Genomic DNA, 26,870 nt, shown 5'->3' with positions numbered 1-26,870 from the left:
GGAACAGTGATTGGCACATTCTAAGCGCTTAACAAATAGCATATTTATTATTATAATTAGTAAGCGCTCAATAAATAATTGAATGGATCTGTACCCTTTGAGCGCTTGATTGGCATTGCACCTTCAGGCTCACAGTACTTAGGCACTATCCATAATTTATTTTAATGTCTGTCTCCACCTCTAAACCTGTAAACTCCTTGTGGACAGTGACGTGTTTACCAAAGGTGTTGCCTTTTTTTCTGATTGTTTTTAAGCACTTGAAATATGCCAGGCACTGTACTAAGTGCTGGGGAGGATACAAGCAAATCAAGTTAGACACAGTCCCTGTCCCATGTGGGGCTCACAGTCTCAATCCCCATTTTACAGATAAGGTGACCGAGGCCCAGAGAAGTGAAGTGATTTGCCCAAGGTCGCACAGCTGACAAGTGGTGGAGCCAGGATTAGAACCCATGACCTTGTGACTCCCAGGTTTGTGCTCTATTTACTCTGGGGCCAGAAATACCCAGCCTCAGTCCCCTGCCACTCTGGAACCGATGGGAAGGACACCCTCCGAGGGTTGAAGCAGGAGCAGGTAGACCTGAACCTCTAAGACTGCGGTCGTCCTCTAGACTGCAAGCTCATCGTGGGCAGGGATTAGGTCTATTATATTACCCTCTTCTAAGTGCTTAGTGCAGTGCTCTGCCCACATTAAGTGCTCAATAAATATCATTGAATGAATTAATGAAGCTCACTAGGAGCAGCGAACGTGTCTACCAACTCTGTTGCATTGGACCCTCCCAAGCACTTAGAACAGTGCTTGGGACATAGGAACCACTTAAGTACCATTATTATGATTATTATTCTTAGTACAGTGCTCAGCACACAGTAAGTGCTCAATAAACACCACTGATCATTTTTTTCCTGCAATTCCTTTCCCCTTCGAGTCCTTTCTTCTACCTTCCACAGGCAGGTAGGAGTTAGGGAGACCTCAGGTCAAAAATCCAAGCATCGCAGACATTACTGAAAACAGAAACGCTCTGCCGCGAAGCGTTTCATCCTCGATGAACAGGATAACCAACGAAAGAGCAAGGTCAAGCGCGAGCTTAGTGAATGAACGATTCCCGTTTGCCAAGAATATTTTAAGGAGCCAAAATCTACCATGGGGACGATTTATTAGATGCCGATCGCGGGCGGAGCCGGCTGCCCGCTGCTCAACACGGCCCTGCCCCGGGTTCTGGTGTGTGGAGGACACGCTCAGAAGTTCATCGTCGGCACACTTGGCAGCCCTCCCAGGGTAGAAAAAAGGATGTATGGATTCCAACTACTTTGCATTCCAGTCAGAACCTCACCCTAGCAACATGACAACCCACAACTTCCAATGGGGGGTGGGAGGGATTGAGCTTGTCCTAAATTGCAGGAAATGATTGAGATTCGAGAAAAAGCAACCCAAGCCCCAAAACCGCTTTCTTCACAAAAGTCCTGATGGTGAGGGTGGATGAGGTGGGGAAGCGGGAAGGGATTGAAAAGACTTGGTCAATAAAGCCAATCGGTGGTTGAGTCCATTATGTTTTGAGCTCCTCTGAAGGACCCTAGAGCCCACCCCCCAGCCCACTAAATTCCTCCTCCTGGACTGCTTAACATTACCGCCTTCTCTTTCTTCCTCGGGAATTTCTCAGGGACTCTTCCCCCCCATCCTGACTGCAGATGTTTTGCTCGGAAAATAGGTTTGCTTTCCCTTCATGTGAGTGAAGATTGAGGTCAATTGTCCAAATCCCCGGGGCTTTCCTCAATGCACAGTAAAAATCTATTAAGTATGAATCTTAAAAGAAGACTATTTCTGAACAGGAAATCTCAGCCAATTACCAGACCGGAGGACACATCAGTATGAAATGCGAAGGTTTCCTCAATTTGGGGGATTAAAAAAATGTAAAAAAAACAAAAAACCTGTTCCAAGCTAGACCACACCAATTCCATAAAGAGAAGCGGTGTGGCTTAGTGGATAGATCGCAGGCCTGGGAATCAGAAGGACCGGGGTTCTAATCTCAGCTCTGCCACATTCATTCATTCAATCGTATTTATTGAGTGCTTACTGTGTGCACAGCACTGTACTAAGCGCTTGGGAAGTACAAGTTGGCAACATATAGAGACGGTCCCTACCCAACAGTGGGCTCACAAACTAGAAGGGGGAGACAGAGAACAAAACAAAACATATTAACAAAATAAATAGAATAAATATGTACAAATACAATAGAGTAATAAATACGTATAAACATATATACATATATACAGGTGCTGTGGGGAGGGGAGGGAGGTAAGGCAGGGGGGAGGGGGAGTGGGAGGAGGGGAAGAGGAAGGAGGGGGTTCAGTCTGGGAAGGCCTCCTGGAGGAGGTGAGCTCTCAGCAGGGCTTTGAAGGGAAGAAGAGAGCTTCCTTGAAGGGAGGAAGAGAGCCACATGTCTGCTTCGTGACCTTGGCCAAGTCATTTCACTTATCTGGGCTAGTTACCTCATCTGTAAAATGGGCATTAAGAGTGTGAGTCCCATGTGGGAAAGGGACTGTCTCCAACCTGATTAAGTTATCTACTACAGCGCTTAGAACAGTGCTTGGCCCATAGTAAGCACTTAAGTACCATAATAATTATTATTGTCATCATCAATCTCCCCAGACAGTAGGTTGCAGAAGAACCCTACTTGGAAATTCCAGGACCCCAGTATCGCTATTTCCCTGTGTGAGATTCTCTCATCTGATCTGCATGCGGTCAGAGAACAGAAAGGATATATTCTAAAAGCCATCAAGTGCAGGGAATAGAGCTACTGACTCTGTTCTACTCTACTCTCCCAAGTATTGTACTCTGCATACAGAAATTGCTCGATAAATACAAATGATTGACTTCAGATAATAAATCCCCCTCTACAGTGTGAGCTCTTTGTGGGCAGGAAATAACAATAATGGCATTTATTAAGCACTCACTATGTGCAAAGCACTGTTCTAAGAGCTGGGGAGGTTACAAAGTGATCCGGTTGTCCCACAGGGGGTTCACAGTCTTAATCCCCATTTTACAGGTGAGGGAACTGAGGCCCAGAGAAGTTAAGTGACTTGCCCAAAGTCACACAGCTGACAGTTGGAGGAGCTGGGATTTGAGCCCATGACCTCTGACTCCAAAGCCCGCGCTCTCTCCACTAAGCCACGCTGCTTCTCAACTCTGTTGTCTTGTCCTCACCCAGGAGCTTAATACATCACTGTGCCCCCAGTAAGCACTCAATAAATACCTTTGATTGATTAAATTTCTATATCAATCAATCATATTTAAGCACTTTCTAGGTGCACCACCCTGTACTATCTGCTTGGGAGAATAATAATAATGATAATAATTATGGTATTTAATAAACACATCTGCCAGGCACTGTACGAAGAGCTGTGGTGGATATAGCAAATTGGGTTGGACACAGTCCCTGTCCCATTTGGGGCTCACAGTCTCAATCCCCATTTTACAGATGAGGTAACAGACACAGTGAAGTGACTTGCCCAAGGTCACAGCACACAAGTGCTGGAGGCAGGAATCAAACCCATGACCTTCTGACTCCCCCGCCCGAGCACTCATTCATTCATTCAATCGTATTTATTGAGTGCTTACTGTGTGCAGAGCACTGTACTAAGCGCTTGGGAAGTCCAAGTTGGCAACATATAGAGACGGTCCCTACCCAACAGCAGGCTCACAGTCTAGAAGGGGGAGACAGACAACAAAACAAAACATATTAACAAAATAAATAGAATAAGTATGTACAAGTAAAATAGAGTGATAAATATGTACAAACATATATACATATATACAGGTGCTGTGGCCATGAGTACACTACAAAAGAATTAGTAGAGACATTTCTTGACCATAATGAGCTTACAGTTTAGTGCAGGAGATGATAATACTACTACTACTAATAATAATAGCATTTATTAAGTGCTTACTATGTGCAAAGCACTGTTCTAAGTGCTGGAGAGGTTACAAGGTGATCAGGTTGTCCCAAGTGGGGCTCACAGTCTTAACCTCCTTTTTACAGAAGAGGTAACTGAGGCCCAGAGAAGTTAAGTGACTGGCCCAAAGTCACACAACTGAGATAGACATTAATACATTAAATATATTACTATATATCAATAATATATACCCCTCTAGACTGCAAGCTCATTGCGAGCAGGAATTCATTCATTCAGTCGTTCTTTATTGAGCGCTTACTGTGTGCAGAGGAAAAGTGCTCTCTTTTCCTCTCCCAAGCTCTCAGTATGCTCAAAAAGTACCAGTGATTGACAGACGGATAAATGAACACCGTTGCTGCAGAGTGAGGAGGACAGAGTGGAATGGCCATGAGAATCACTCAAGCGCTTAGTACAGTGCTCTGCACATTGGAAGCCCTCAATAAATACCATTGAATGAATGATTACATGCAGGCTGTTCCATCCCATTTTCTGGCAGCGAATGGAATCAGAAGGACCTGGGTTCTAATTCTGACTCTGCCACTTGTCGGCTGTGTGACCTAGGGCAGGTCACTTCGTTTCTCTGGACTTTGGTCAACTCTTCTGGAAAATGGGGATTTAGACCGTGAGCCCTGTGTGGAACAGGGACTGTGCCAACCTGACTAGCCTGTATCTACCCCAGTACTTTGTACAGTGCCTGGCACAGAGTAAGCGCTTAGCAAATACCAGAAGTAATTAATGGGTGATTCTATGAAGATGAAGCATGCCAGCAAAGGTGCCAACATGACCTCAGGTTAGAGCTCCGATTATTTGGGTTGAAAGGTCTTATCTTTCCTCATGCAGTGTGGCCATTTGCAAGTGGTTAAATGAACATCTTTTCACACAAAACAGATCTCGGAATAAGAGTGTTCCATTAGCGGGTGGTTAAATTAAGGGAAGGTTAGGTACCAGCCTATTTTTTTTTTTTTTAACACGAATAAGACTATTCCAGCAACTTTATCTCACAAACCCTTCTACAACGATGAGACAACTGGAAGACAGAATGTATTTTGGCCATGATCTGAGAAGCAGCGTGGCCTAAAGGAGAAAGCACGGACCTGGGTTCTAATCCTGACAGCCACTTCTCTGCTGTATGCTGCTGGCACACAGTAAGTGCTTAACACCCCAAATATTATTGTCATTTGAATTGTTTTTTTTACAAAACAGAAATGACACAATCTCTGTCTCGGAGCTTACACACTATTAGGGGAGGTAAATGGACATAAATTTCCAAACCAACCATCCTTCCAATGAAGGTCATGAAAAAGGCCCTAGACCCAAGGAAGCAGTTTGAAGATGAATAAGCAGATCCTCACGTTAGGGCCAGTACAACCAAAAGGGAGGAAATGATCAGAACAACTCAAATGTGAGACTGCGTCTCTGAATTTTACAGCTCGTTTGGGGTGAGCATAAGGATGCTCTAGTCCATGGCACTTAGCAGGTCACTTTGCTTCTCTGGGCCTCAGTTTTCTCATCTCTAAAATGGGGATTCCATGTCTGCTCACTCTCCTACTTAGACTGAAAGCCCAATGTGGGACACATCATTTAAAACAGTGCTTGACGCATAGTATGTGCTTAACAAATACCATCATCATAATAATAAGGACAGTGTCCAACCTGATTAACTGGGACTAACCCCAGCACTTTAAACAGTCCTTGACACACAATATGTGCTTAAAACAATAATAATAATGACAGTGTCCAACCTGAATAACTTGAACTAAACCCAGCGCTTTATACAGTCCTTGACACAGTGTCTAGAAAAGACCATAATTGTAAATAAGAATAGTAAGGATTGTATCCTACCTGATTAACTTGCATCAACCCCAGTGCTTTGTACAGTGCTTGGCTCATTGTAATCACTTCACAATCGCTACAATTCTTCTTCTATTATTACTATTAATGATAATAATAATAAACGTGATGAATTCATTTCCCCTTTCCAAAAACCACACATTCAGATGATGTTTTAGATATTTTTTGGGAAGAAAGACCGATCTCGCCACTACCGACCTCTTGGCCAAATCGTAAAGGTAGCCTGGAATGCCCTCCCTCCTCATATCAGACAGAATTGCTCTCCTCCACTTCAAAGCCTTATTGAAGGCATTTCTCCTCCAAGAAGCCTTCTCTGACTTTTACCTCTCCTCTCACTCCCTTCTGCGTCACCCTGACTTGCTCCTTTCATTCATCCTCCCCACTAGCCCTGCTGCACATATGTACATATCTCTAATTTATTTATGTATATTAATGTCTGTCTCCCCCTCTAGATTGTGAGCTCATTGTGGGCAGGGAATATGTCTTGTACTGTCCTCTCTCAAGCGCATAGTACAGTGGTTCACGCTCAGTAAGTGTTCAATAAATACAATGAAATGAGTGAATGAAAGATAGTGGCAGAGCACAAAACTAAAATGGTTTTATCCAGTCTTTTTTGGCTTAGCCTTCAGATATCCCCAGACTCCTATCCAAATGTCTCTGGGAGCCCTTTCCCCGCCCCCAACACACACACCCTTGATGCACAAAAAAGGGTCCAAAAATCATGTGGGAATAAAACGAGGTGAACGCATATGAGTGAGGCAGCTCAAGGGCCTCTCAAACCTTGCCTCTGGGGCTGTAGTCAGAGATACCTGGAATATCACTTCACCAAACTCTAGGTCATCTCTCTTGAAAATTGATTCAGAACCATTTGAAAACTAGTGGCACATATTTCCAACGGGCTAATCCTTTTATGCAGCAAGAAAAAGTGTTGTATCATCACTTTTCCTCAAAAGAGTGAGCCTGTTGATGGGTAGGGATTGTCTCTGATCCTGAATTGTACTTTCCAAGTGCTTAGTACAGTCCTCTGCACACAGTAAGCACTCAAATACACACGAATCAAAGAGGAAACCAGCTCCATGAATAATAGGGAATTGCAAGCCCCACTCGAAAATTATCATGATATAATAAGGGGAAAATCAGAAGCACTGGACCAAGGGACATGGACTAGAGCATCCTTATGCTCACCCCAAATGAGCTGTAAAATTCAGAGATGCAGTCTCACATTTGAGCTGTTCTGATCATGTCCTCCCTTTCGGTTGTACTGGCCCTAACGTGAGGATCTTTTTATTCATCTTTGAACTGCTTCCTTGGGTCTAGGGCCTTTTTCATGACCTTCATTGGAAGGATGGTTGGTTTGGAAATTTATATCCATTTACCTCCCCTAATAGTGTGTAAGCTCCAAGGCAGAGATTGTGCCATTTCTGTTTTGTAAAAAAACAATTCAAATGGCAATAATATTTGGGGTATTTGTTAAGCGCTTACTGTGTGCCAGGCACAATACTAAGCGCTGGGGTGGATACAAGCAAATCAGGTTGGACACAGTCCCTGTCATGTGGGGCTCACGGTCTCAATCCCCATTTTACAGATGAGGTAACAGATACGGAGAAGTGAAGTGACTTGCTCAAATTCACACAGCAGACAAGTGGTGGAGCAGGATTAGAACCCATGACCTTCTGACTCCAGGGTTTATGCTCTACCCAACACCAAACAATAACAACAATAATAACAATGCCAAGCATTCTACTTAGCACTGGGGTGAAGTAAATGAAACCAGGCTGGAAACAGTCCCTGCCCCACAAGCAGCTCACAGTCTAAGGAGGTGGGAAAACAGAAACTGAACCCTATTTTGCCTAGGGGAAAGCTGAACCCTATAGAAGTGAAACAACTTGCCCAGGGTCACACAATATTCTATAAGGTCACTTTGGGCAAGGAACATGTCTACCGACTTTTATACTGTCCTCTCCCAAGAGCTTAGTACAGTGGTCTGCACACAGCAGGCCCTCATTAAACAAAATCGACTGATGGGCAAATTGGCAAAGCCAGGATTAAAACCCAGGTCCCCCAGGCCTGTGTTATTTCCACTGGGCAGGACTTATTCTCAAAGGGATTATTTATGAACTTGGGGGAGAATATCTAGAGCTAGCCCTTATAATTTGACAAAAGTGATTCCTCTCTAAAAGCAGAAGAAGCCTTTAACACCAAGTAAAATGACATGTTCTCTGGAAGTAAGGAATAGACACGTGCTATACTCTCTGGCCAACATACAGAAAGATACTCTATAAACAAGCACAGTTTTGAGTCAAGTCTTCAGGAGATCCACTATCCCCAAACCATGAGAATTTTCCTCAACACACAGAGTACAAAGGTAAACAGACAGTCTTTGAGGGGGGGGAAAAAATCAAATGCCATAAATGGCTTAGGGGTATTCTCTGGAAATGGAGATTTCATGGGGGTACTCGAGCCCTCTTGGTACATTATGAAAACCATGTTTCTTTGCTAGTCCATTTTCCTATGATTTGCCATTAAAGCGCTTATTCTTTAACTTTTCAGGTTTGGTTTCCTTATTGCACACAGCCCTTGCTCCTGGTCAAAATGCGTTCTTGTGGATTTGACTGATTCTTTTCCCGTTAGCAAACCCAAATGTGCGCATGTTGAAACCATTAGATGCTAACACAAGCCTCCACCAACCCTGAAAAAATGACAAGGCTTGAGACCGCTGGGAAGTGGGGAAGGTTTCAAGCTCACTCGTTCTGTTTTCAACCTTATTCGATGATCAGGGTGAAGAACTGTAGTCAGTACGGTTGCTTTTAACTGTCATAAAAAATCAGAGATGTTTACTGAATGCTTACCATGTGCAGATCTCTCTTCTAATCGCTCTTTGCCCACAAGGAGCTTAGTCACATCTACCAATTATGTTGTACTGTCTTCTACAAGCGCTTAGTTTAATACTCTGTGCACCTTAAGTGCTGAAAAAATACCATTGACTGATAGAAGGGAACACAGACGTTATAAAAATATTATGGACATGTATATTAGTTCTGTGGGGCTGAGGGAGGGGTGAAGAGCAAATGCTCAAAGGATACAGATTCAAGTGCACAGGCAATGCAGAAGGGAGCAAGAGGGTGAGGGTAGGCTTCTTGGAGGAAGTGTGATTTTAATAAGGCTTTGACGGTGGGGAGAGGGGTGATCTGTCAGATATGAAGCGGGAAGGAGTTCCAGACCAGAGGCAAGACACAGGCGAGGAGTTGGTGGTGAGATAGATGCTTCGATGTACAGTGAATACGCTGGCAAAGGGAGCCTGCTCATTTGTAGTACAAAACCAGAAAAGTAAGGTAGGAAGGGGTGAGGAATTGCACACTCCAGGGACATCTGACATAATCACAATCTATCATGGAAATGAAGCTCACAAAATGACATGCATCCCATCTGCTGAAACTTTCAGGACTCATTCCAAGACTATTTTCATTCGGTATGGAGATTGTAGTCACTGCTAGAAGGCCTTTAGAATCCAGAGAATCAAAACCTTCCCAGGACATCCAAATGAACATGTAACCTTTCAGGGAGCTCTGTGGAGAAAGCTATCAATCAGAAGAGTGTGGGCTGAGAGTTCCTCAACCTCCTGCTGACAAACGAACACAATGGGGGGAGGTGTCAGAGATGACCAAGAGGAACTGAATTTTTTTAAGGTCTAGCCCTGTCAATTCTGACGTGGCCCGCTCAGGGGAGTGATTGGAGGAAAAGTCCCTTCATTCCAACGGGATCAGGCTGTAGGGAACCGGACGATGACACAATTGTTGGCTCATGGTGCCGAGGAAACACGACGATGGAGGCAGCGGCCTTGTGGCCCCGCCGATGGACTTGGGGCCGTCAGTCCAGACCGGCGAGCTGGGCTGCCTGGAGGGTGAGATTCTCCCACCAACGCCTTAAGCATAATTTGGCTCTAACGGGATGCCTCATCTTCCCTTATATTCCCTCACTTCCTCCTCACTACTCCACCTCCATTCCCAGCACCACCATTCTCCCAAAAGCCCAGCCACTGGACCACACCCTGGATTCTCCTCTGCCTTAACTACAAAGTCTGGCCTCACTCAGAAAATAATAACAGTAACAACATCAACAACGAGAAGAATACCAACAAGAATAACATCAACAATGACAAGAATAACATCAACAATAACAAGTATGACATCAACAATGACAACAATAACACCAACAATAACAAGTATGACATCAACAATGACAAGAATAACATCAACAACGACAAGAGCAACAACAAAGACAGCAAGAGTAACAACAGCGAGAAGAACAACGACAATGAGAACAACCATAATGATTGTGGTATTTAAGCACTTACTATGTGGCAGGCACTGCATTAAATGCTGGGATACATACCAGAACAAGTCAAATACAATCCCCATTCCATAGGAGGCTCAGTACTCTGGCCAAAGGCCGGGCTCAACAGAAATCTATGATGAAGGAATATCAATGAACAATCACCTCAAGACAATGTGAAGCCTATCGGCCAGCACCGTTGACCATTACCCAACAGTAATAATCTGTGTTGCCAATGATCCGAAGCTACCATTGTCCTGAGACACCACAGAACCCAAGCCAGCTCTGCCCTTAAAGAATTCCAAAGGTTTCTAAGGTCTACGACCTCCATATAGGCATCACTCTGGCCTAGTGGAAAAGACACGGGCCTAGAAGTCCGAGGACGTGTGTTCAAATCACAGCTTCTCCACGTCTGCTGAGTGACCTGGGGCAAGTCACTTCACTTCTCTGGGCCTCTATCACCTCATCTGGAAAACGGGGATTAAAACTGTGAACCCCATGTGGGACAAGGATTAGGTCTAACCCAGTTACTTGTACCTACTCCAACGCTTAAAGCAGCTTTTGGCACGCAGCAAACGCTTAAACACATACAACCCGAGAAGAAGGTTGTATTGTATTCTCCATTGTATTGGAGAAGCAGCGTGGCTCAGTGGAAAGAGCCTGGGCTTGGGAGTCAGAGGTCATGGGTTCTAATCCTGGCTCTGCCACATGTCTGCTGGGTGACCTTGAGCAAGTCACTTAACTTCTCTAAGCCTCAGTTACCTCACCTGTAAAATGGGGATGAAGACTGTGAGCCCCCCATGGGACAACCTGATCACCTTGTATCCTCCCCAGCGCTCAGAACAGTGCTTCGCACATAGTAAGCATTTAACAAATGCCATTATTATTATTATTATACAATTATTATTGTTATTATCAGACACCAGGATCAACTTGGGTAGAGGGAGAGTGTGACCTCCGGGTGCCAGGCAGCTGCTGTCCTCAATGAAAAGAACCATCATCAACTGCCATGAATCCATTTAGTATCCAATCATCCAGCCAGAATGCTTCAGTGACCAGCCGTGTGTCCTGAATACTGAAACAATTATAACTGGTGTTTCAGAGCTGTCCGTCCAGAGTTAACAAGAATATTAAACCCTCATCTACGTATAAAAGGCACACATTCAAGCCTGGACCCAGGATAGAGGAAATTCTCCATCTAGACCATCTCCCCACCCCAAATGTGGTCTAAAAAAACCCTCATGTTAAGAAGCGACAGGCCCATGGGTCAAGAGATTAAGCTATTTCCCCTCAATTGAAGAAAGCCAGGGCGCTCAGTAAACAGCCTGGTGTAAACCTAGATGTACCTCCACAAGATGGTCTGGTTTCATTCCCTCTAAGAGAATGAAGTATATAGGCCTTAACCTGGTAAGTGAATAAAGCATAATGGAGAGAGCCACTGAGGTGGAAGATTCCATTTTACACTAGGAACCAGCTAACCCGATGAGAGTTCACCTACCATCCTCCCAGCGCTTAGAACAGTGCTTTGCACATAGTAAGCGCTTAATAAATGCCATCATTATTATTCTAGCTGAGCCCAAAATATGAACAAAACAACCTTCAGGTGCACAGGACATGGGTACACGTGTATACAAGACAACTCGGCCACACCCTGGTGGTTGAGTTCTTGAAAAATCCAACACTGAGCCAAAAAATCATCATTCATTTACTGGAAAATGTGAGCATGAAAGCCATAGGCCCCCCGGGCACAGTTATGGCTTAACTTTTCAGCCAGAGCACAACAGCTCATCCTCCAAATTCAGATTTTTATCGTCACGGAGGAAAAGATTTCCACCAGAATTATAATCCATTACGGTCTGCTTGCAAACAGGGTACTTACAAAACGGCTGTCTACTTCAGGTAAGACGAGGAAACCCCGATTCCCTCTTTGAGAACGTAAATATTATTAGTTCGTACTAATACAATGTCTGGACAAACCTAGTATGTTCTTCAACAAGCAGATCTTTCCCTTTCATTAAGAAACATTACAGCGGAATAGTTATAAGAATCACGTTTTCCTTCAATAATCAAATGTCATTATGATGATTAAGGATATATTGTTTAAAAATTCACATGGAACATGGCATTCAGGAATGAATGAAATGCAATTGCCCCCCACCTCCAGACTCTAAGCTCGTTGTGGGCAGGGAATCTAGCTCCCAACTGTGTTGTAGTATACTGACCTAGGAGCTCAGTACAGCGCTCTGCACACAGTAAGCACTTGATAAATACCATTGATGGACAGCTCTACGCCGTCTTTCTGTAGTCCAGGACTGTGTTTTATTCACGACGCGCTGAGGTCATCTAAGAGCTAACTATAACCACTCACACACCAAATTGAGCACCATCACCGGTGATGGGAAGTCGTCCGGAGTTTCGCAAACGAAAGGCCGATGGTTTCTGATGGAGAGCACCTCTCATCCATTAAAACTCCAGTGATGCACCTGCACATGTCAATGGGGGCCATTCTTCTGTGCCAGAAAGTATACCGTGCCAAATCCTGAAATCGATCCTCGGCATATCTAAGTAGCCATTATCTGGATGATGAAAGGACGGCTTTTGGCAATTGATGACACTGCTCTGAACTGAAAACAAGACGGCCACTTTGACACTGGGAAGAGAGGAATTGTTTGGCACCGAGGGCACACCCTTATATCTGGGTTTAGCTGACACCACAGCGGCCTAATTCCAGTTCGGGCAAGGAATTGCTGGCTGAATCGTGAGGTCGCTGAAACCGATTCACTTCTGATTCTGCTGTTTTTAAGCATCCGATGCATGGGCAAAGTATACGAAATGGCTTCACTGAATCTAAAATGTCCAATGTGGTTCTGTTTATAAGGCAGAGGATGAATACCATCCCCTCAGAGGCAGAAAAGGAATGAGTCTAGGTCTCTGGAGTGCGGAAACGATAAATGCCTTAGGTAGAGAACCTATCGCAGCTAATTAGCAAGCATCTCCACTCAGAGACAGGCAAAATGGAAGCAACAGAAAGCAGTTCAAACACCTTTCCACAGTCAGGATGCCTCTCAAGGTCCGAGCCGGTGAAAGAGATGCATAACGGTCTCGATGGTGAGAACATCAGCACCACGGAAAGTGGTCTCGGGTGTCCTATAGGATGTCTGGGGTGTCCCTGATCCTCCCGGAAATCGGAGCCTGGCTCGGGGCTCTGTACCACCTGGAATTTGAGGGTGGGGGAAGTCCGGATGGAGCCAAAAATCATGACCCTTTCCAGCCCCAAATGTAGTCCCCCAAAAGATCAGAGAATCAGAAAATGGTTTATTTATCTATTCTATTTATTTTATTTGGTTAGTATGTTTGGTTTTGTTCTCTGTCTCCCCCTTTTAGACTGTGAGCCCACTATTGGGTAGGGACTGTCTCTTTATGTTGCCAAATTGTACTTCCCAAGTGCTTAGTACAGTGCTCTGCACACAGTAAGTGCTCAATAAATACGATTGATGATGATGAGGGACTGCAACCTCCCATGGGCTGGGATCACATCTACCAACTCTATTGGATGGTGCTTCCCCGAGGCCAGTACAGCACCTAGCACTCAGTAAGTGCTCAGTACATACCTATCGATTGCCCGATGGAGTTCTCCAAGCCCCATTCCCCACCTCCAGCCCTTAAACCCCAAAGCTCTCTGAGACAGATGGCCATCTGTGAGGTAAAATGGATTTCCCCTCCACGACAAGGAACCACACTGCCGTGGAACGGTATATAACTGACCCTGCTCTCTCATCATCATCTTCAAGGTCTACCCACCAGGGACTAACTAAAAGATCCACAAATCCTCGTGTAAGCAGGAAGCCTGCGGATATCTCATCTTCAGTCAAACAATCCATCGTATTTACTGAGTGCTTACTGGGTGCAGGGCACTGAACTAAGCGCTTGGGCGAATCCAATATAACAATTTAACAGAAACTGTGAAGAAATAGCCTGCCTAACACTCCAGAATGTTAACTTGGCACTGTCCCAGATCCAAGTCTGCCCTCTAAGCAAATTGAACGGCAACTGGGAGGCATCACTCCCGTCTAAATTAACGCTGGACACTGGGCCAATGGGAGACATAACCCAAATGTTCAGAACCCAAGAGAGGAAGACTACAGGCCACACTAACCAGCTGAAAACTCTGTGAAATATTTCTTTTTCAAGACAAGATTTCAGATTTACAGTAATGTTTTAACCCTTTTTTTTTTTTAAAAAAAAAGTACACATCTCGGCTGAAGTCAAAGGCATTTAAGAGCACTGGCAAAACATTAGCAGCAACATACTTGTCGCTTTTCCCCAAGGAACGGCGTCAACTAGTGATGGAGGACGGGCCTGACCGTTTCGTACATTTTCATTTGGTAAAAGGGGTGTTTAAAACATAGAATCGGGTACTCGCGTATTTAACTCGGACCACAGCTTAACCCTCACCGACTGGCCGTGTTAACGGTCTGACGTTTGGAGGGAGTTCCACCTAGGTCAGACCAGATCTAAGTTCCCTTCGAGTCTCGCCTTGGCATTGCCTGAACATGACACATCCAGGGCTCCTCGCCAGCTGGAGAGTTGTGCGGGGGTCAAGGGAACGATTGGAGAGAATAATAATTATAATTGTGGTGTTTGTCAAGTGCTTACTGAGAGACAAGCACTTCTCTAAGCACTGGGGTAGATACAGGATAATCAGATTGAAAACAGTCCCTGTCCCGGATGGAAATTAACCCCCATTTTACAGATGAGAAGCAGCAGCATGGCTCAGTGGAAAGAGCATGGGCTTTGGAGTCAGAGGTCATGGGTTCGAATCCCGGCTCCGCCACATGTCTACTGTGTGACTTTGGGCAAGTCATTTAACTTCTCTGAGCCTCAGTTACCTCCTCTGTAAAATGGGGATTAAGACTGTGAGCCCCACGTGGGACAACCTGATCACCTTGTATGCCATTATTGGAGAAGCAGCGTGGCTCAGTGGAAAAGAGCACGGAGCTTTGGAGTCAGAGGTCATGGGTTCAAATCCCAGCTCTGCCACTTGTCAGCTGTGTGACTTTGGGCAAGTCACTTCACTTCTCTGGGCCTCAGTTACCTCATCTGGAAAATGGGTAATGTAAAATGGGGATAAAGACTGTGAGCCCCACGTGGGACAACCTGATCACCTTGTAACCTCCCCAGCGCTTAGAACAGTGCTTTGCACATAGTAAGCACTTAATAAATGCCATTATTATTATTATTATTATTATTATTACGAGGAAAATGAGGCACAGAGAAGTTAAGTGGTTTGTCTGAGGTCACACAACACACACATGGCACAGTCGGAATTAGAACTCAGGTCCTCTGTCTCCCAAGCCCATGCTCTTTCCACTAGGCCATGTTACTTCCCTAAGAAGGAGAAGCAGAGTAATAGGCAAAGAACCAATGAGACACATTCAGGGGGAACAGGAAGACAAGTCTCCTGGGTCCCCGGCTCCAGGCCTCCTCCTCCTCCCTGGAGCTTCTAGAACCCTGTTTTTCTTTCTCCTAATAATCATAATAATGGTGCTTGTTAAGTGCTTACTATGTACCAAGCACTGTTCAAAACGCTGGGGTTGACACGGGATAGTCACGTTGGAAACAGTTCCTGTCTCATGTAGGGATCACACTCAATCCCCATTTTACAGATGAGGTAACTGAGGCCCAGAAAAGTGAAGTGACTTGCCCAAGGTCACCCAGCAGACACATGAGGATCTGGGATTAGAACCCATGACCTTTGGACTCCCAGGCTTGTGCTCTACGCACTGGGGCCACAGGAGTCATAGAACAATTTTCCGCCCCATTCAGCCTTATCCTGGATCCTATACCAACAGTCTCCAACTGGTGGCTTCCTCAACTGTACCAAGAGAGAGACATGCTCTGCCCTTCCATTTCTTCTGCCACTTCACCTGAGGGCTGCCATGCCCTGTGCCCAGTAAGGTTCCGATCTCGGAGCCATGGCTGTTTTTCTCTCAGGCCTGTGGCCTCATAAAGCCCAACATTTTCAATCTCTGACACGACTGACGTGAAACATTTGACATCAACCTCTTTACTCACCCAACCTTCCCCACTCTTTTCGACTCGCCCCGCGGTTCTTCTACCTCAACCATTTCGAAGGGTGTTTCCTTACATTATTTCTGACGTGCACAGATAACACAAACTGGAGTTCCTGATCATATTTGATGGCAGGAAGGGGCACTGTGAAAGTTCCCCATAAGACTTTCATGATGAGCATGGTTAAGGTGTTCAAATCTCCTACCTCCCACTTCAGTTAGAAAAGCAGCATAGCCCAGTGGATAGAGCATGGGCCTGGAGTCAGGTGGTCATGTGTTCTAATCCCATCTCCACCATTTGTCTGCTCTGTGACCTTGGGCAAGTCACTTAACTTCTCTGGGCCTCAGTTCCCCCATCTGCAAAATGGGGATTAAGACTATGAGCCCTGTGTGGGACAGGGACTGTGTCTAATCTGATTATCTTGTATCTACCCCAGCGCTTAGAATAGTGCCTGGCACATAGTAAGCACTTAAACAAATACAGTAATTATTACTAGTTATCAGAATCTAAATGCAAGGTCATCAAAGCATTGTCTGTGACTGGGGACTATTCAGCTTGATACAGACTACATCAAATGCTGATTACTAGAAAATGTCATTTAATTTTTAAGGGAGACCCGATCAAAATGGCTCAGAACACTAACTCAATTATTCCAAGCACGGGGGTTCTCAAAAGAATGTAAACCATCTAATCCATCATTACAGATGACTTCAATACGGTCAGCATGCTCCAGAAGCAATCATCTCACACACTCATCGGGCTGTTGGAAATCAAACAACTCAAGAGCTTCTAATGGGGTTGTTTCACTTCCTCAACTGCCTTTTAGATTGCTCCGTTTTGATCATATACATTGTCTGTCTAAAATCCAGCTGTGACAGGCCCCAAATCACGCCCAGATAGGCAGACAAAAGAACGAAACATTTGGCTCACGAGGTTAAACAATAGAAGTTTTCAAAATAAAATGGAAACACTGTTTAAACACTCTGTCACCGAGCCCCACTGTTCTGAGCCTGACAGGCTGAATCACATCCCCAAAACCCTACCCACATACATCGATCAGTTCTAATTCGCAACCAGCTAGCACTACGGACACAAGTACACATGTGTATATGTATGTCGTTAGTTCATGGAGATATAAGTAGAAGCCCATTTGGGCCTGTTGGAAATCAAGAGGCTCTATTCAAGCTAAAGTTCCACAGTTTAACTGAAAGCTCAACAAGAGTGGCAAGATACTTGATTTTTTTTATTTTTCCTTCATACTATTTGTTAAGCATTTACTATGTCCCAGACTCTGCATTGGGCGCTGCATTAGTTACAAGTTAATTAGGTTGAATGTCATCCCTAACCTACATCAATCCATTGATCATATTTATTGAGCGCTTATTGTAGGCAGAGCACCATATTAAGCATTTGGAAGAGCGCAACACAATAAAAGAGCAGACACACTCCCTGCCCACAACAAGCTTACAGACTCGCATGGCTCAGAGTCTCAATCCCCATTTTACTGATGCGGTCACTTTTTCAGACAAGTGAAGTGACTTGCCCGAGGCCACACGGCCGACCCGTGGTGGAGCTGGGACTAGAACCCAGGTCCTTTCGATTCCCAGGCCCTATCCACTCGGCAACACTCCTACCTTCCTCAAGTGAACTTTTAATCAACCGCCCAAACAATAAATAGAATTCATTAAGTGCCTCCTCTGGCTACAGCATTGTACTCGATGCTTGAGAGAGGACGGTAGAGTCAATAGACGAGATCCCTTGCCTCAAAGAGTTTAGAGTTCAAGATGCTACAGAAGCAGCGTGGCTCAGTGGAAAGAGTACAGGCTTGGGAGCCAGAGGTCATGGGTTCTAATCCTAGCTCCGCCACTTTTCAGCTGTGTGACTTCGGGCAAGTCACTTAACTTCTCTGGGCCTCCGTTACCTCATTTGTAAAATGGGGATTAAGACTGTGAGCCCCATGTGGGACAACCTGATCACCTTGTATCCCCCCTGGTGCTTAGAACAGTGCTTGGCGCATAGTAAGCGCTTAACAAATGCCATCATCAATTAATGTGCAGAACACTGCCCCAAACCTTGGGGGAATACAACAGAGTCAGCAGGTATGATATGTCTGCCTACCAGACAGGACAGGAACCGGGTCTTCCCTTCTATTTGCCATAACCAGGAAGCAGCATCGCCTAATGGGAAGAGTCCAGATCTAGGAGTCGGAGGATCTGGTTTTTCATCTCAACTGTGCTACCTGCCTGCTGTGTATCCTTGGGCAAGTCACTTCACTGCACCTCAGTTTCCTCAACTACCAAATGGGGATGAAATACCCGTTCTCTCTCCTATTTAGACTATGAGCCCCATTTGGGGAAGGGACAATGTCTGTCTGACCTGGTGAACCTTCATCTATCCCAGTGCTTTGAAAAGTGCTTGACACAGAGTAAATGAATATTGACCAAATGCTCTATAATTATCTATTGCTGAGATAAGAAATAAGGTCTCCAGGACTACCCCTTTTTGAACTGAGGCTAGCATGCATCAACATCCACATCACATTGAACTTGGACTTCACTCAATGGTGGTGCAAGGGATGAGGACAAAAGGGGTTTCACACAGTGAAAGTCAACAGTGATATTCTAAGAGAGTTCTTACTTTGATGTTCTTATGCAAATGTATAGGCTAATTCTCTGGGATTGTATTCCCAAACGCTTAGTACACTGCTCTGCACATAGTAAACACTCAATGAACACAGACTGACTGACTGATTTACTAGTGAAGCAAGCCCAGTTGTGAGAAATTGGAAGACTTTCAAGACATGCACAACGGATCATGCTGCTACTATCTACAAGACAGGAAGATCTGTAAAAAGAACTCTAGATGATGGGTCATTAGGTCACCTGAAAACAGTGGAAAATTTATGCAACTACCAATGCCCATTGGAAGAAGTTGCTTTTCATTCAGACAAAAAACAAACATCAACAACAACAAAAATAACTCCGCTTCCTCTTTGCTCTAGCCCAGCACTGGGTGGCAGAATACGTCACCACAGACCTCATGAAAATTCATGAGAGGGTGACCAAAATCCAGATAGTTTCAGAGCACTTCTCAGCCCCCCACCCACTCCCGGCATCACAAGAAGGGTACACCCGATTCCCAGGGGTCCCATATTCTAACCCCACCTCTGACGACCATGGCCCCTCTTTGAGAACCAGAGGAACCCGCCTGAAGCTGGGATTTGACGACTTCTGTGATTCTTGCATTTGCATTCTTGCAAATGAGGCCTCATTTCCAAACACTGGGAGAAAAAAATCAGTCAGTGGTATTGAACGAGCACTTTCTATGGGCAGATCACTGTACTAAGCGCTTGGAAATGTGCAGTACTACAAAATTAGCAGACAAGTTCCCTGCCCAGAAGACCCATTTTGGCAACAATGAGGTTTAACAAAGGCTTGGGAAGTTGATTTTTTCTTCTTTCCCCCAGCCCATTACTTGCTTTGAAACAGTATGGCCTAGTGGATAGAGGAAGGGCCTATGAGTCAGAATGTCTAATCTTGGTTCCATCGCTTGGCTGCTGTGTGACCTTGGGGAAGTCATTTCACATGAGACAGGGACTATGTCCAACCCAATTTGCTAGTATCCACCCCAGTGCTTAGTGCAGTGCCTGGCACTGAGTAAGCACTTCAGTTCCAGAATTATTATCCCACCTCTAAGCCTCTGCCGCTAAAATGACCCACTGCTACTCTGGCTCATGCTGGGCTGGGGTTGACGTTAGCCTTGGTGGTTGGCCAGAAGAATTTGATGGGGGCAGCTTGGACATGTGCAAGAATGTTAATGACAATTGATGATGATGGCATTTATTAAGCGCATACTATGTGCAAAGCACTGTTCTAAGCACTGAGGAGGTTACAAGGTGATCAGGTTGTCCCACAGGGGGCTCACAGTCTTAATCCCCATTTTACAGATGAGGGAATTTAGGCACAGAGAAGTTAAGTGACTTGCCCAAAGTCACACAGCTTACAATTGGCGGAGCTGGGATTTGAACCCATGAGCTCTGACTCCAAAGCCCGGGATTTTTCCATTGAGCCACGCTGCTTCTATTATAGGGACTCATTGGGAGGCAGCTTTTCTCTTCCACCAATTCAAAGCCCTTCGTGCTTCATTAGTGCACATGTGGTGGGATCACAAGAAGCTCTACTGGTGAAGACACGGGCCTCTGGGGAATGAGAGTAAGTGGGGGAGCGCAAAGGGGGAGAGGAGGAGTGAGGGAGAGAGGAGGAGGGAGGGAGAGAGGAGGAGGGAGGGAGAGAGGAGGAGGGAGGGAGAGAGGAGGAGGGAGGGAGAGAGGAGGAGGGAGGGAGAGAGGAGGAGGGAAGGAGAGAGGAGGAGGGAGGGAGAGAGGAGGAGGGAGGGAGAAGGAGGGAGAGAGGAGGAGGGAGAGAGGAGGAGGGAGAGAGGAGGAGGGAGAGAGGAGGAGGGAGAGAGGAGGAGGGAGAGAGGAGGAGGGAGAGAAGAGGAGGGAGAGAAGAGGAGGGAGAGACAGACAGCGAGGGGAGAGACAGACAGCGAGGGGAGAGACAGACAGCGAGGGGAGAGACAGACAGCGAGGGGAGAGACAGACAGCGAGGGGAGAGACAGACAGCGAGGGGAGAGAGACAGCGAGGGGAGAGAGAGGAGAGAAACAGTGAGTGAGGAAGAGAGAGTACTGAGTAGAGGGGGAGGAAGAGCAAAAGGAAGCAAGTAGGACACTCTGGAACTCTGGATGCCCCAGTAGATGACAGGTGGGCATCTAACACAGTGGAAACACCCCATCAGGTGCTAGAGGGCTTCTTTGATGAACCCCCCTGGGCCACAGGGGACACAACACTTGAATTGTCCAAATAGATCAGTGAGGAACCGAGGATCCTTCCTTCAAAGGCGCTAGGAGGAGGAAGGGACTTGGGCTTGGAATCCCTTGCCTAGCCTGAGGCTCAGGGCTTGGTCTTCTCATCCCACACTGCAGATCTGGAATGCTTGCTGATGGGCAAAATGGAACATGGGATCAGTTTAAAACGGGGAAGACAGAGAAACAGCACAGCCTGTGTACAGGTTTGGGCAGTGGAGCCTGAAGAATGTGACCACAGAATAGGCAGTATATCAGATGCCTAACAGTCGCTGAAAACCCTAACAATTGGTTTTTTCCTCCCTCCTATCTTTAATTTATTCAGAGGCCTCCCCACTCCAGACTGGATTTTAAGTGCCTCGAGGGCAGGAAGCATGTCCAACTTCATCACACTCTCCCTAGCGTGTCCAATCCACCAAAGCTATGTATCGAGTACCTACTGTGGGCAGAGCACTATACTAAGCGCTTGTGAGACTAAAGTACAACGGAGTTGGTAGACATTTTCCTGCTCACAAGGAGCTTGCCCAGATTAAGAGCTCAATAAATACTATCGATTGCAGGCTTGAAGGCCAAGCTGAATAATGAATAAAAAGGCAAGAGTGTGACCAGATCCCTTTACCACCCCAATCTTAAACACTTTATGGGTCCAGTCTTCCAAATGGAAGAGGTGAATTGGAGGGGGGTGGGAGGGGAGAGGAAGGGGTCAGACGGTGGAAAAAACCACCCCAAAACCTTTATTGATCCAAGAAAAGATGGCACTCCCATTTTGTGCAAAAGGCAGAAGCAGCAGTACTATCAGGCCTGATTAGCTGGTTAGCTAATTATGATACTGCCAGGCCCTAAAGGTAGTTCGTTTCTCACTTCTGTCATTTCCTCCCATTCGACTGCTGCAGTTCCAAAGCCTTCAGCTGCTTTTAAAAGGAACACAGCATCGTCAAATCCCCTGCAACTCTGCTGCTGGTAACATCCATCCGCAAGCAGGGGTTTCGGGATTTCTCTGTCCAAGCCTGAGGATGGCTGAACATCAAAAAAGGCTTTTCCGGAAGAATCAAAGCTATGCAAGGACTGGATTTTTTGTTTTTTTAAAGAGCTCCCCATAGAATGCCTGCCACCGGCCTCCCTAATTAGGGAATGAAAATGCAAGCGTCTAAGAATGCACCTGGGAGAAGGGCAAGTCTCCTGCGAGAGATCTCCAACTTCCCCGGACCCTAATGGCTCGACAAGAGGAGCACACACACATATGCACATACATGTATGCACACATACACACGTATACAGTGATCAGATTCTTCATATCCATCTGGGCGCTCAAAGACGCGGCAGTCCTCCAGACTGTCAGCTCGTTAGGAACCTGAAACCTGTCTGCTGATTCTGCTGCACTGTCCTCCCCGCAAGCGCTGAGCCCAGCGCTCTGCACACAGTAGGAGCTCACCCAATACGACTGAGGATTACTTCTGCCTCCGCTTAACGCTTCTGACACTTCCACAAGGCAGGACCCGAAAGCGTTTGGCCTCGGTAGCGCTAGATTGCGAGGTGCCACCAACGCATCTCCCTCCTCCTACAATCCAGCTCTACATCTCTCCCTCTACACCTCTCTCCCTCCTACAATCCAGCTCTACACCTCTCTCCCTCCTTGTAAAATCCAGCTGCACCCCCATCTCCCTCCTCCTACAATCCAGCTCTACACCTGCCTCATTACTAAAATCCAGCTCTACACCTCTCCCTGCCTCTAAAATCCAGCTCTACAACTCTCCCTGCTCCTAAAATCCAGCTCTACACCTCTCCCTGTTTCTAAAATCCAGCTCTACACCTCTCCCTGTTTCTAAAATCCAGCTCTACACCTCTCCCTGTTTCTAAAATCCAGCTCTACACCTCTCCCTGCTTCTAAAATGCAGCTTTACTCTTTTCCTGCTTCTAAAATCCACCTTTACTCCTCTTTTCCTGCTTCTAAAATCCAGCTTTACTCCTCTTTTCCTGCTTCTAAAATCCAGCTTTACTCCTCTTTTCCTGCTTCTAAAATCCAGCTTTACTCCTCTTTTCCTGCTTCTAAAATCCAGCTTTACTCCTTTTCCTGCTTCTAAAATCCAGCTTTACTCTTTTCCTGCTTCTAAAATCCAGCTTTACTCCTCTTTTCCTGCTTCTAAAATCCAGCTTTACTCCTCTCTTCCTGCCTCTAAAATCCAGCTTTACTCCTCTCTTCCTGCTTCTAAAATCCAGTTTTACTCCTCTCTTCCTGCTTCTAAAATCCAGTTTTACTCTTCTCTCCCTGCTTCTAAAATCCAGCTTTACTCCTCTCTCCCTGCTTCTAAAATCCAGCTTTACTCCTCTCTCCCTGCTTCTAAAATCCAGCCCCACACCTGTCTCCCTGCTTCTAAAATCCAGCCCCACACCTGTCTCCCTGCTTCTAAAATTCAGCTCCACACCTCTCTCCCTGCTTCTAAAATCCAGCCCCACACCTCTCTCCCTGCTTCTAAAATCCAGCCCCACACCTGTGTCCCTGCTTCTAAAATCCAGCCCCACACCTGTCTCCCTGCTTCTAAAATCCAGCCCCACACCTGTCTCCCTGCTTCTAAAATCCAGCCCCACACCTGTCTCCCTGCTTCTAAAATCCAGCCCCACACCTGTCTCCCTGCTTCTAAAATCCAGCTCCACACCTCTCTCCCTGCATCTAAAATCCAGATCCACACCTCTCTCCCTGCATCTAAAATCCAGATCCACACCTCTCTCCCTGCTTCTAAAATCCAGCTCCACACCTCTCTCCCTGCTAAAATTCAGCTCCACACCCATCTCCCTCCTTGTAAAATCCAGCTCCACACCTCTCTCCCTCCTTTTAAAATCCAGCTCTACACCATGATTGGGAAGACACTTTCCCATCTTATTCCCTAAGACCCTGAGCACCAGTTCCCCCGAAGGGATGGAACAGGATACCGTTTGGGCTATTCCCTCCCATCATCGCTGAACCCCATGGACGACGACCAAGCTCTCAAGTACAGTGCTCTGCACCCCGTAAAGCGCTCAATAAATAGGATTGCAGTGAATGATTGACCACCTTCCCGAGCCTCCTCTGGGCCAGCGCACCTTTCAAATTAACTGCCAAATGAGAAGCAGATGTAGTCCTGTAGGTAATTAGATCAGCACCGGTGCCTTATAGCTTCCAGCTCATTAACGGAGCGTGAGAACAGCTCTGCGAGACGCCTTACCCACTCCACATTCCAGCGCTCAGCACAGTGCTTGGCACATAGAAAGCGCTCAGCAAGTACCAAAATTAACATTTCAGGGTTCTCATCCTCATCTCGGAGGGGAGGGATTGAATTGAGGGGACTGTGGGCCCAAAGAGGGAAAGCGACACAGTCCCACCCGATTTGCTCGTATCCACCCCAGCGCTTAGTACAGTACCTGGCACTTAGTAAGCGCTCAAATACAGTGACTATTCAATACCACAAGAGCAATCATCATTTAAATCCGCCTGACACGGGGTTAGATTGGCAACAGGGAACGGAGAGGGGGAGAAAGGCAGGTGGGGGGGATCCCTTCGTTCATCCGATCGATTTATTGAGCGCTGGACGCAGGGCACTGTACTAAGCGCTTGGGAAAATACAACGAAGACTTTTCACATCCACAGGGACAAGGTCAGGGGTAGAGAATGATGGGAGACGGATTTGGGGGGGTAAAACGGGTTTTATCGCCCAGCGGGGCTCAGTGGAAAGAGCCCGGGGGCTTTGGAGTCAGAAGTCGTGGGTTCAAATCCCGCTCCGCCCACTGTTAGCTGTGTGACACTGGGCAAGTCACTGCACTTCTCTGGGCCTCAGTTCCCTCATCTGTAAAATGGGGATCAGGACTGTGAACCCCCGTGAGACAGCCTGATCACCTCGTAACCTCCCCATAGAAGTCGTGGGTTCAAATCCCGCTCCGCCAACTGTTAGCTGTGTGACACTGGGCAAGTCACTTCACTTCTCTGGGCCTCACTTCCCTCATCTGTAAAATGGGGATCCGGGCTGTGAACCCCCGTGGGACAACCTGATCACCTCGTAACCTCCCCATTGAAGTCGTGGGTTCAAATCCCGCTCCGCCAACTGTTAGCTGTGTGACACTGGGCAAGTCACTTCACTTCTCTGGGCCTCACTTCCCTCATCTGTAAAATGGGGATCCGGGCTGTGAACCCCCGTGGGACAGCCTGATCACCTCGTAACCTCCCCATTGAAGTCGTGGGTTCAAATCCCGCTCCGCCAACTGTTAGCTGTGTGACACTGGGCAAGTCACTTCACTTCTCTGGGCCTCAGTTCCCTCATCTGTAAAATGGGGATCCGGACTGTGAACCCCCGTGGGACAGCCTGATCACCTCGTAACCTCCCCATAGAAGTCGTGGGTTCAAATCCCGCTCCGCCCACTGTTAGCTGTGTGACTTTGGGCAAGTCACTTCTCTGGGCCTCAGTTCCCTCATCTGTAAAATGGGGATCAGGACCGGGAACCCCCGTGGGACAGCCTGATCACCTCGTAGCCTCCCCAGCGCTTAGAACAGTGCTTCGGATATAGTAAGCGCTTAGTCAATGCCAACACTATTATTATTATTTAAAAAGGGAAAAATATAAACGGGAATCCACAAGCGGAGTTCTGGCGCCCCCTGCCGGACTGAGTGGGAGGTCCGGGGATTGGGAATTTGGGAATTCGGGAGGGGGGGGGGCGGCAGGTGGGAGAGCCTGGAAAACCGAAATCCAGCCCCAAGTCCCCGAAGGACGATACGAGGCCATGTCCCGACGGCACTGGGTCCCTCCACCGTCGCGACATGTCGCCCCAAGAGATGCTCCGGCCTCTCTCCCCCCACCCCCCCAAATTCGGGTGGACCCTAAAAAAAGGGAGGTGGGGGGGATGGGGGGACCCCCCCATCGCCACTGTTGGCTGTCGCGACAGGGATCCACTCCTTCCCGGACCCCAGACTCCCCCGAATGGCTAGGGATGCTACAATTTGGGGAGGGGAAAAATGGAAACAAGGCAGACCCCCCCACACACACACACTGCCCACCCATCCAGGTGCGTCGTGGACGCCCAGGACCAGGTCTGCGTTTTGGACTCCCCCAAATGCACGGCTGACACGCAGCCCTATTCCCAGCCCCCCCCCCAAAAAAAAAACCCCACCATCTCCAGCAGGAGGGAAAATTGGGGGGGGGGCGGTCCAGCATCCCCTTTATCCCCCCCCCCCCGTGCAAAGGGAGATGGAGGGGAAGGGTCCTCCGAGGTGGGGGCGTCCAAGACGTCAACTTTCGATGCTCCTTTTTTTTGGGGGGGGGGTGGGGGGGATGCAGGATGGGGGGTGCCTCCCGCCCTACCTTGGGCGGCGGGGGCCAGCGTCCCGAGCAGGTGGAGGAGCAGGAGGCGGCTCATGGTGGGCGACCGTCGCTGCCGCCGCCGCCGCCGCCGCCGCCGATGATGGTGCCGCCGGCGGAGTGGCCGCCCGGGCTCGGCGGACGCGGGAGGGGACTCGGCGGGGCTGGGCGGACGCGGGAGGGGACTGCCCCGCCGAGCGGCGGCCAATCCGGGGCCGCCGGGAAGGGGGGGGGGGGGGGGGCGCGCGCGCGCGCTCCCGCGGCTCCCCCCGCCCCCGCTCGGCCGGGGGACGGATCCCTCCGCCGCATCCCCCCTCCCCTCCCCTCCCCCTCCCCGCCCCCCGCCACGTGCCTCCGGCGCGGTGGGAGCCGGACACAGGTGTGCGCTCCCCCCCGCCCTCTCTCCACCTTCCTCCCTTTCTCTTTCTGCCGCTCTCCTCTCTCTTTTCCTCCCTTTCCCTAGTCTCCCTCCTCTCCCTGCC

At 47.4% G+C, this 26,870-nt stretch overlaps 1 protein-coding gene across 3 annotated transcripts in view; it reads right to left on the bottom strand.

Annotated features, from left to right (window-relative positions):
* NCAM2 (neural cell adhesion molecule 2) overlaps window positions 1–26,479 on the bottom strand; it is a 301,463-nt gene extending 274,984 nt beyond the window's left edge. For all 3 annotated transcript variants that reach the window (XM_038766071.1, XM_038766072.1, XM_038766073.1), the window contains exon 1: window positions 26,392–26,479. In XM_038766071.1, the coding sequence (XP_038621999.1) occupies window positions 26,392–26,446 (55 nt within the window). In that variant the 5' untranslated portion in view covers window positions 26,447–26,479. The remainder of the gene's footprint in view (window positions 1–26,391) is intronic.
* Between the last annotated feature and the right edge of the window lie 391 nt (window positions 26,480–26,870).

Source organism: Tachyglossus aculeatus, chromosome 24 (genome assembly GCF_015852505.1).
Source record: "Tachyglossus aculeatus isolate mTacAcu1 chromosome 24, mTacAcu1.pri, whole genome shotgun sequence".
Classification (NCBI taxonomy): Eukaryota; Metazoa; Chordata; class Mammalia; order Monotremata; family Tachyglossidae; genus Tachyglossus; species Tachyglossus aculeatus.
Note: the sequence above shows the minus strand (reverse complement) of the source record. Positions and strands in the feature narration are given on the sequence as shown.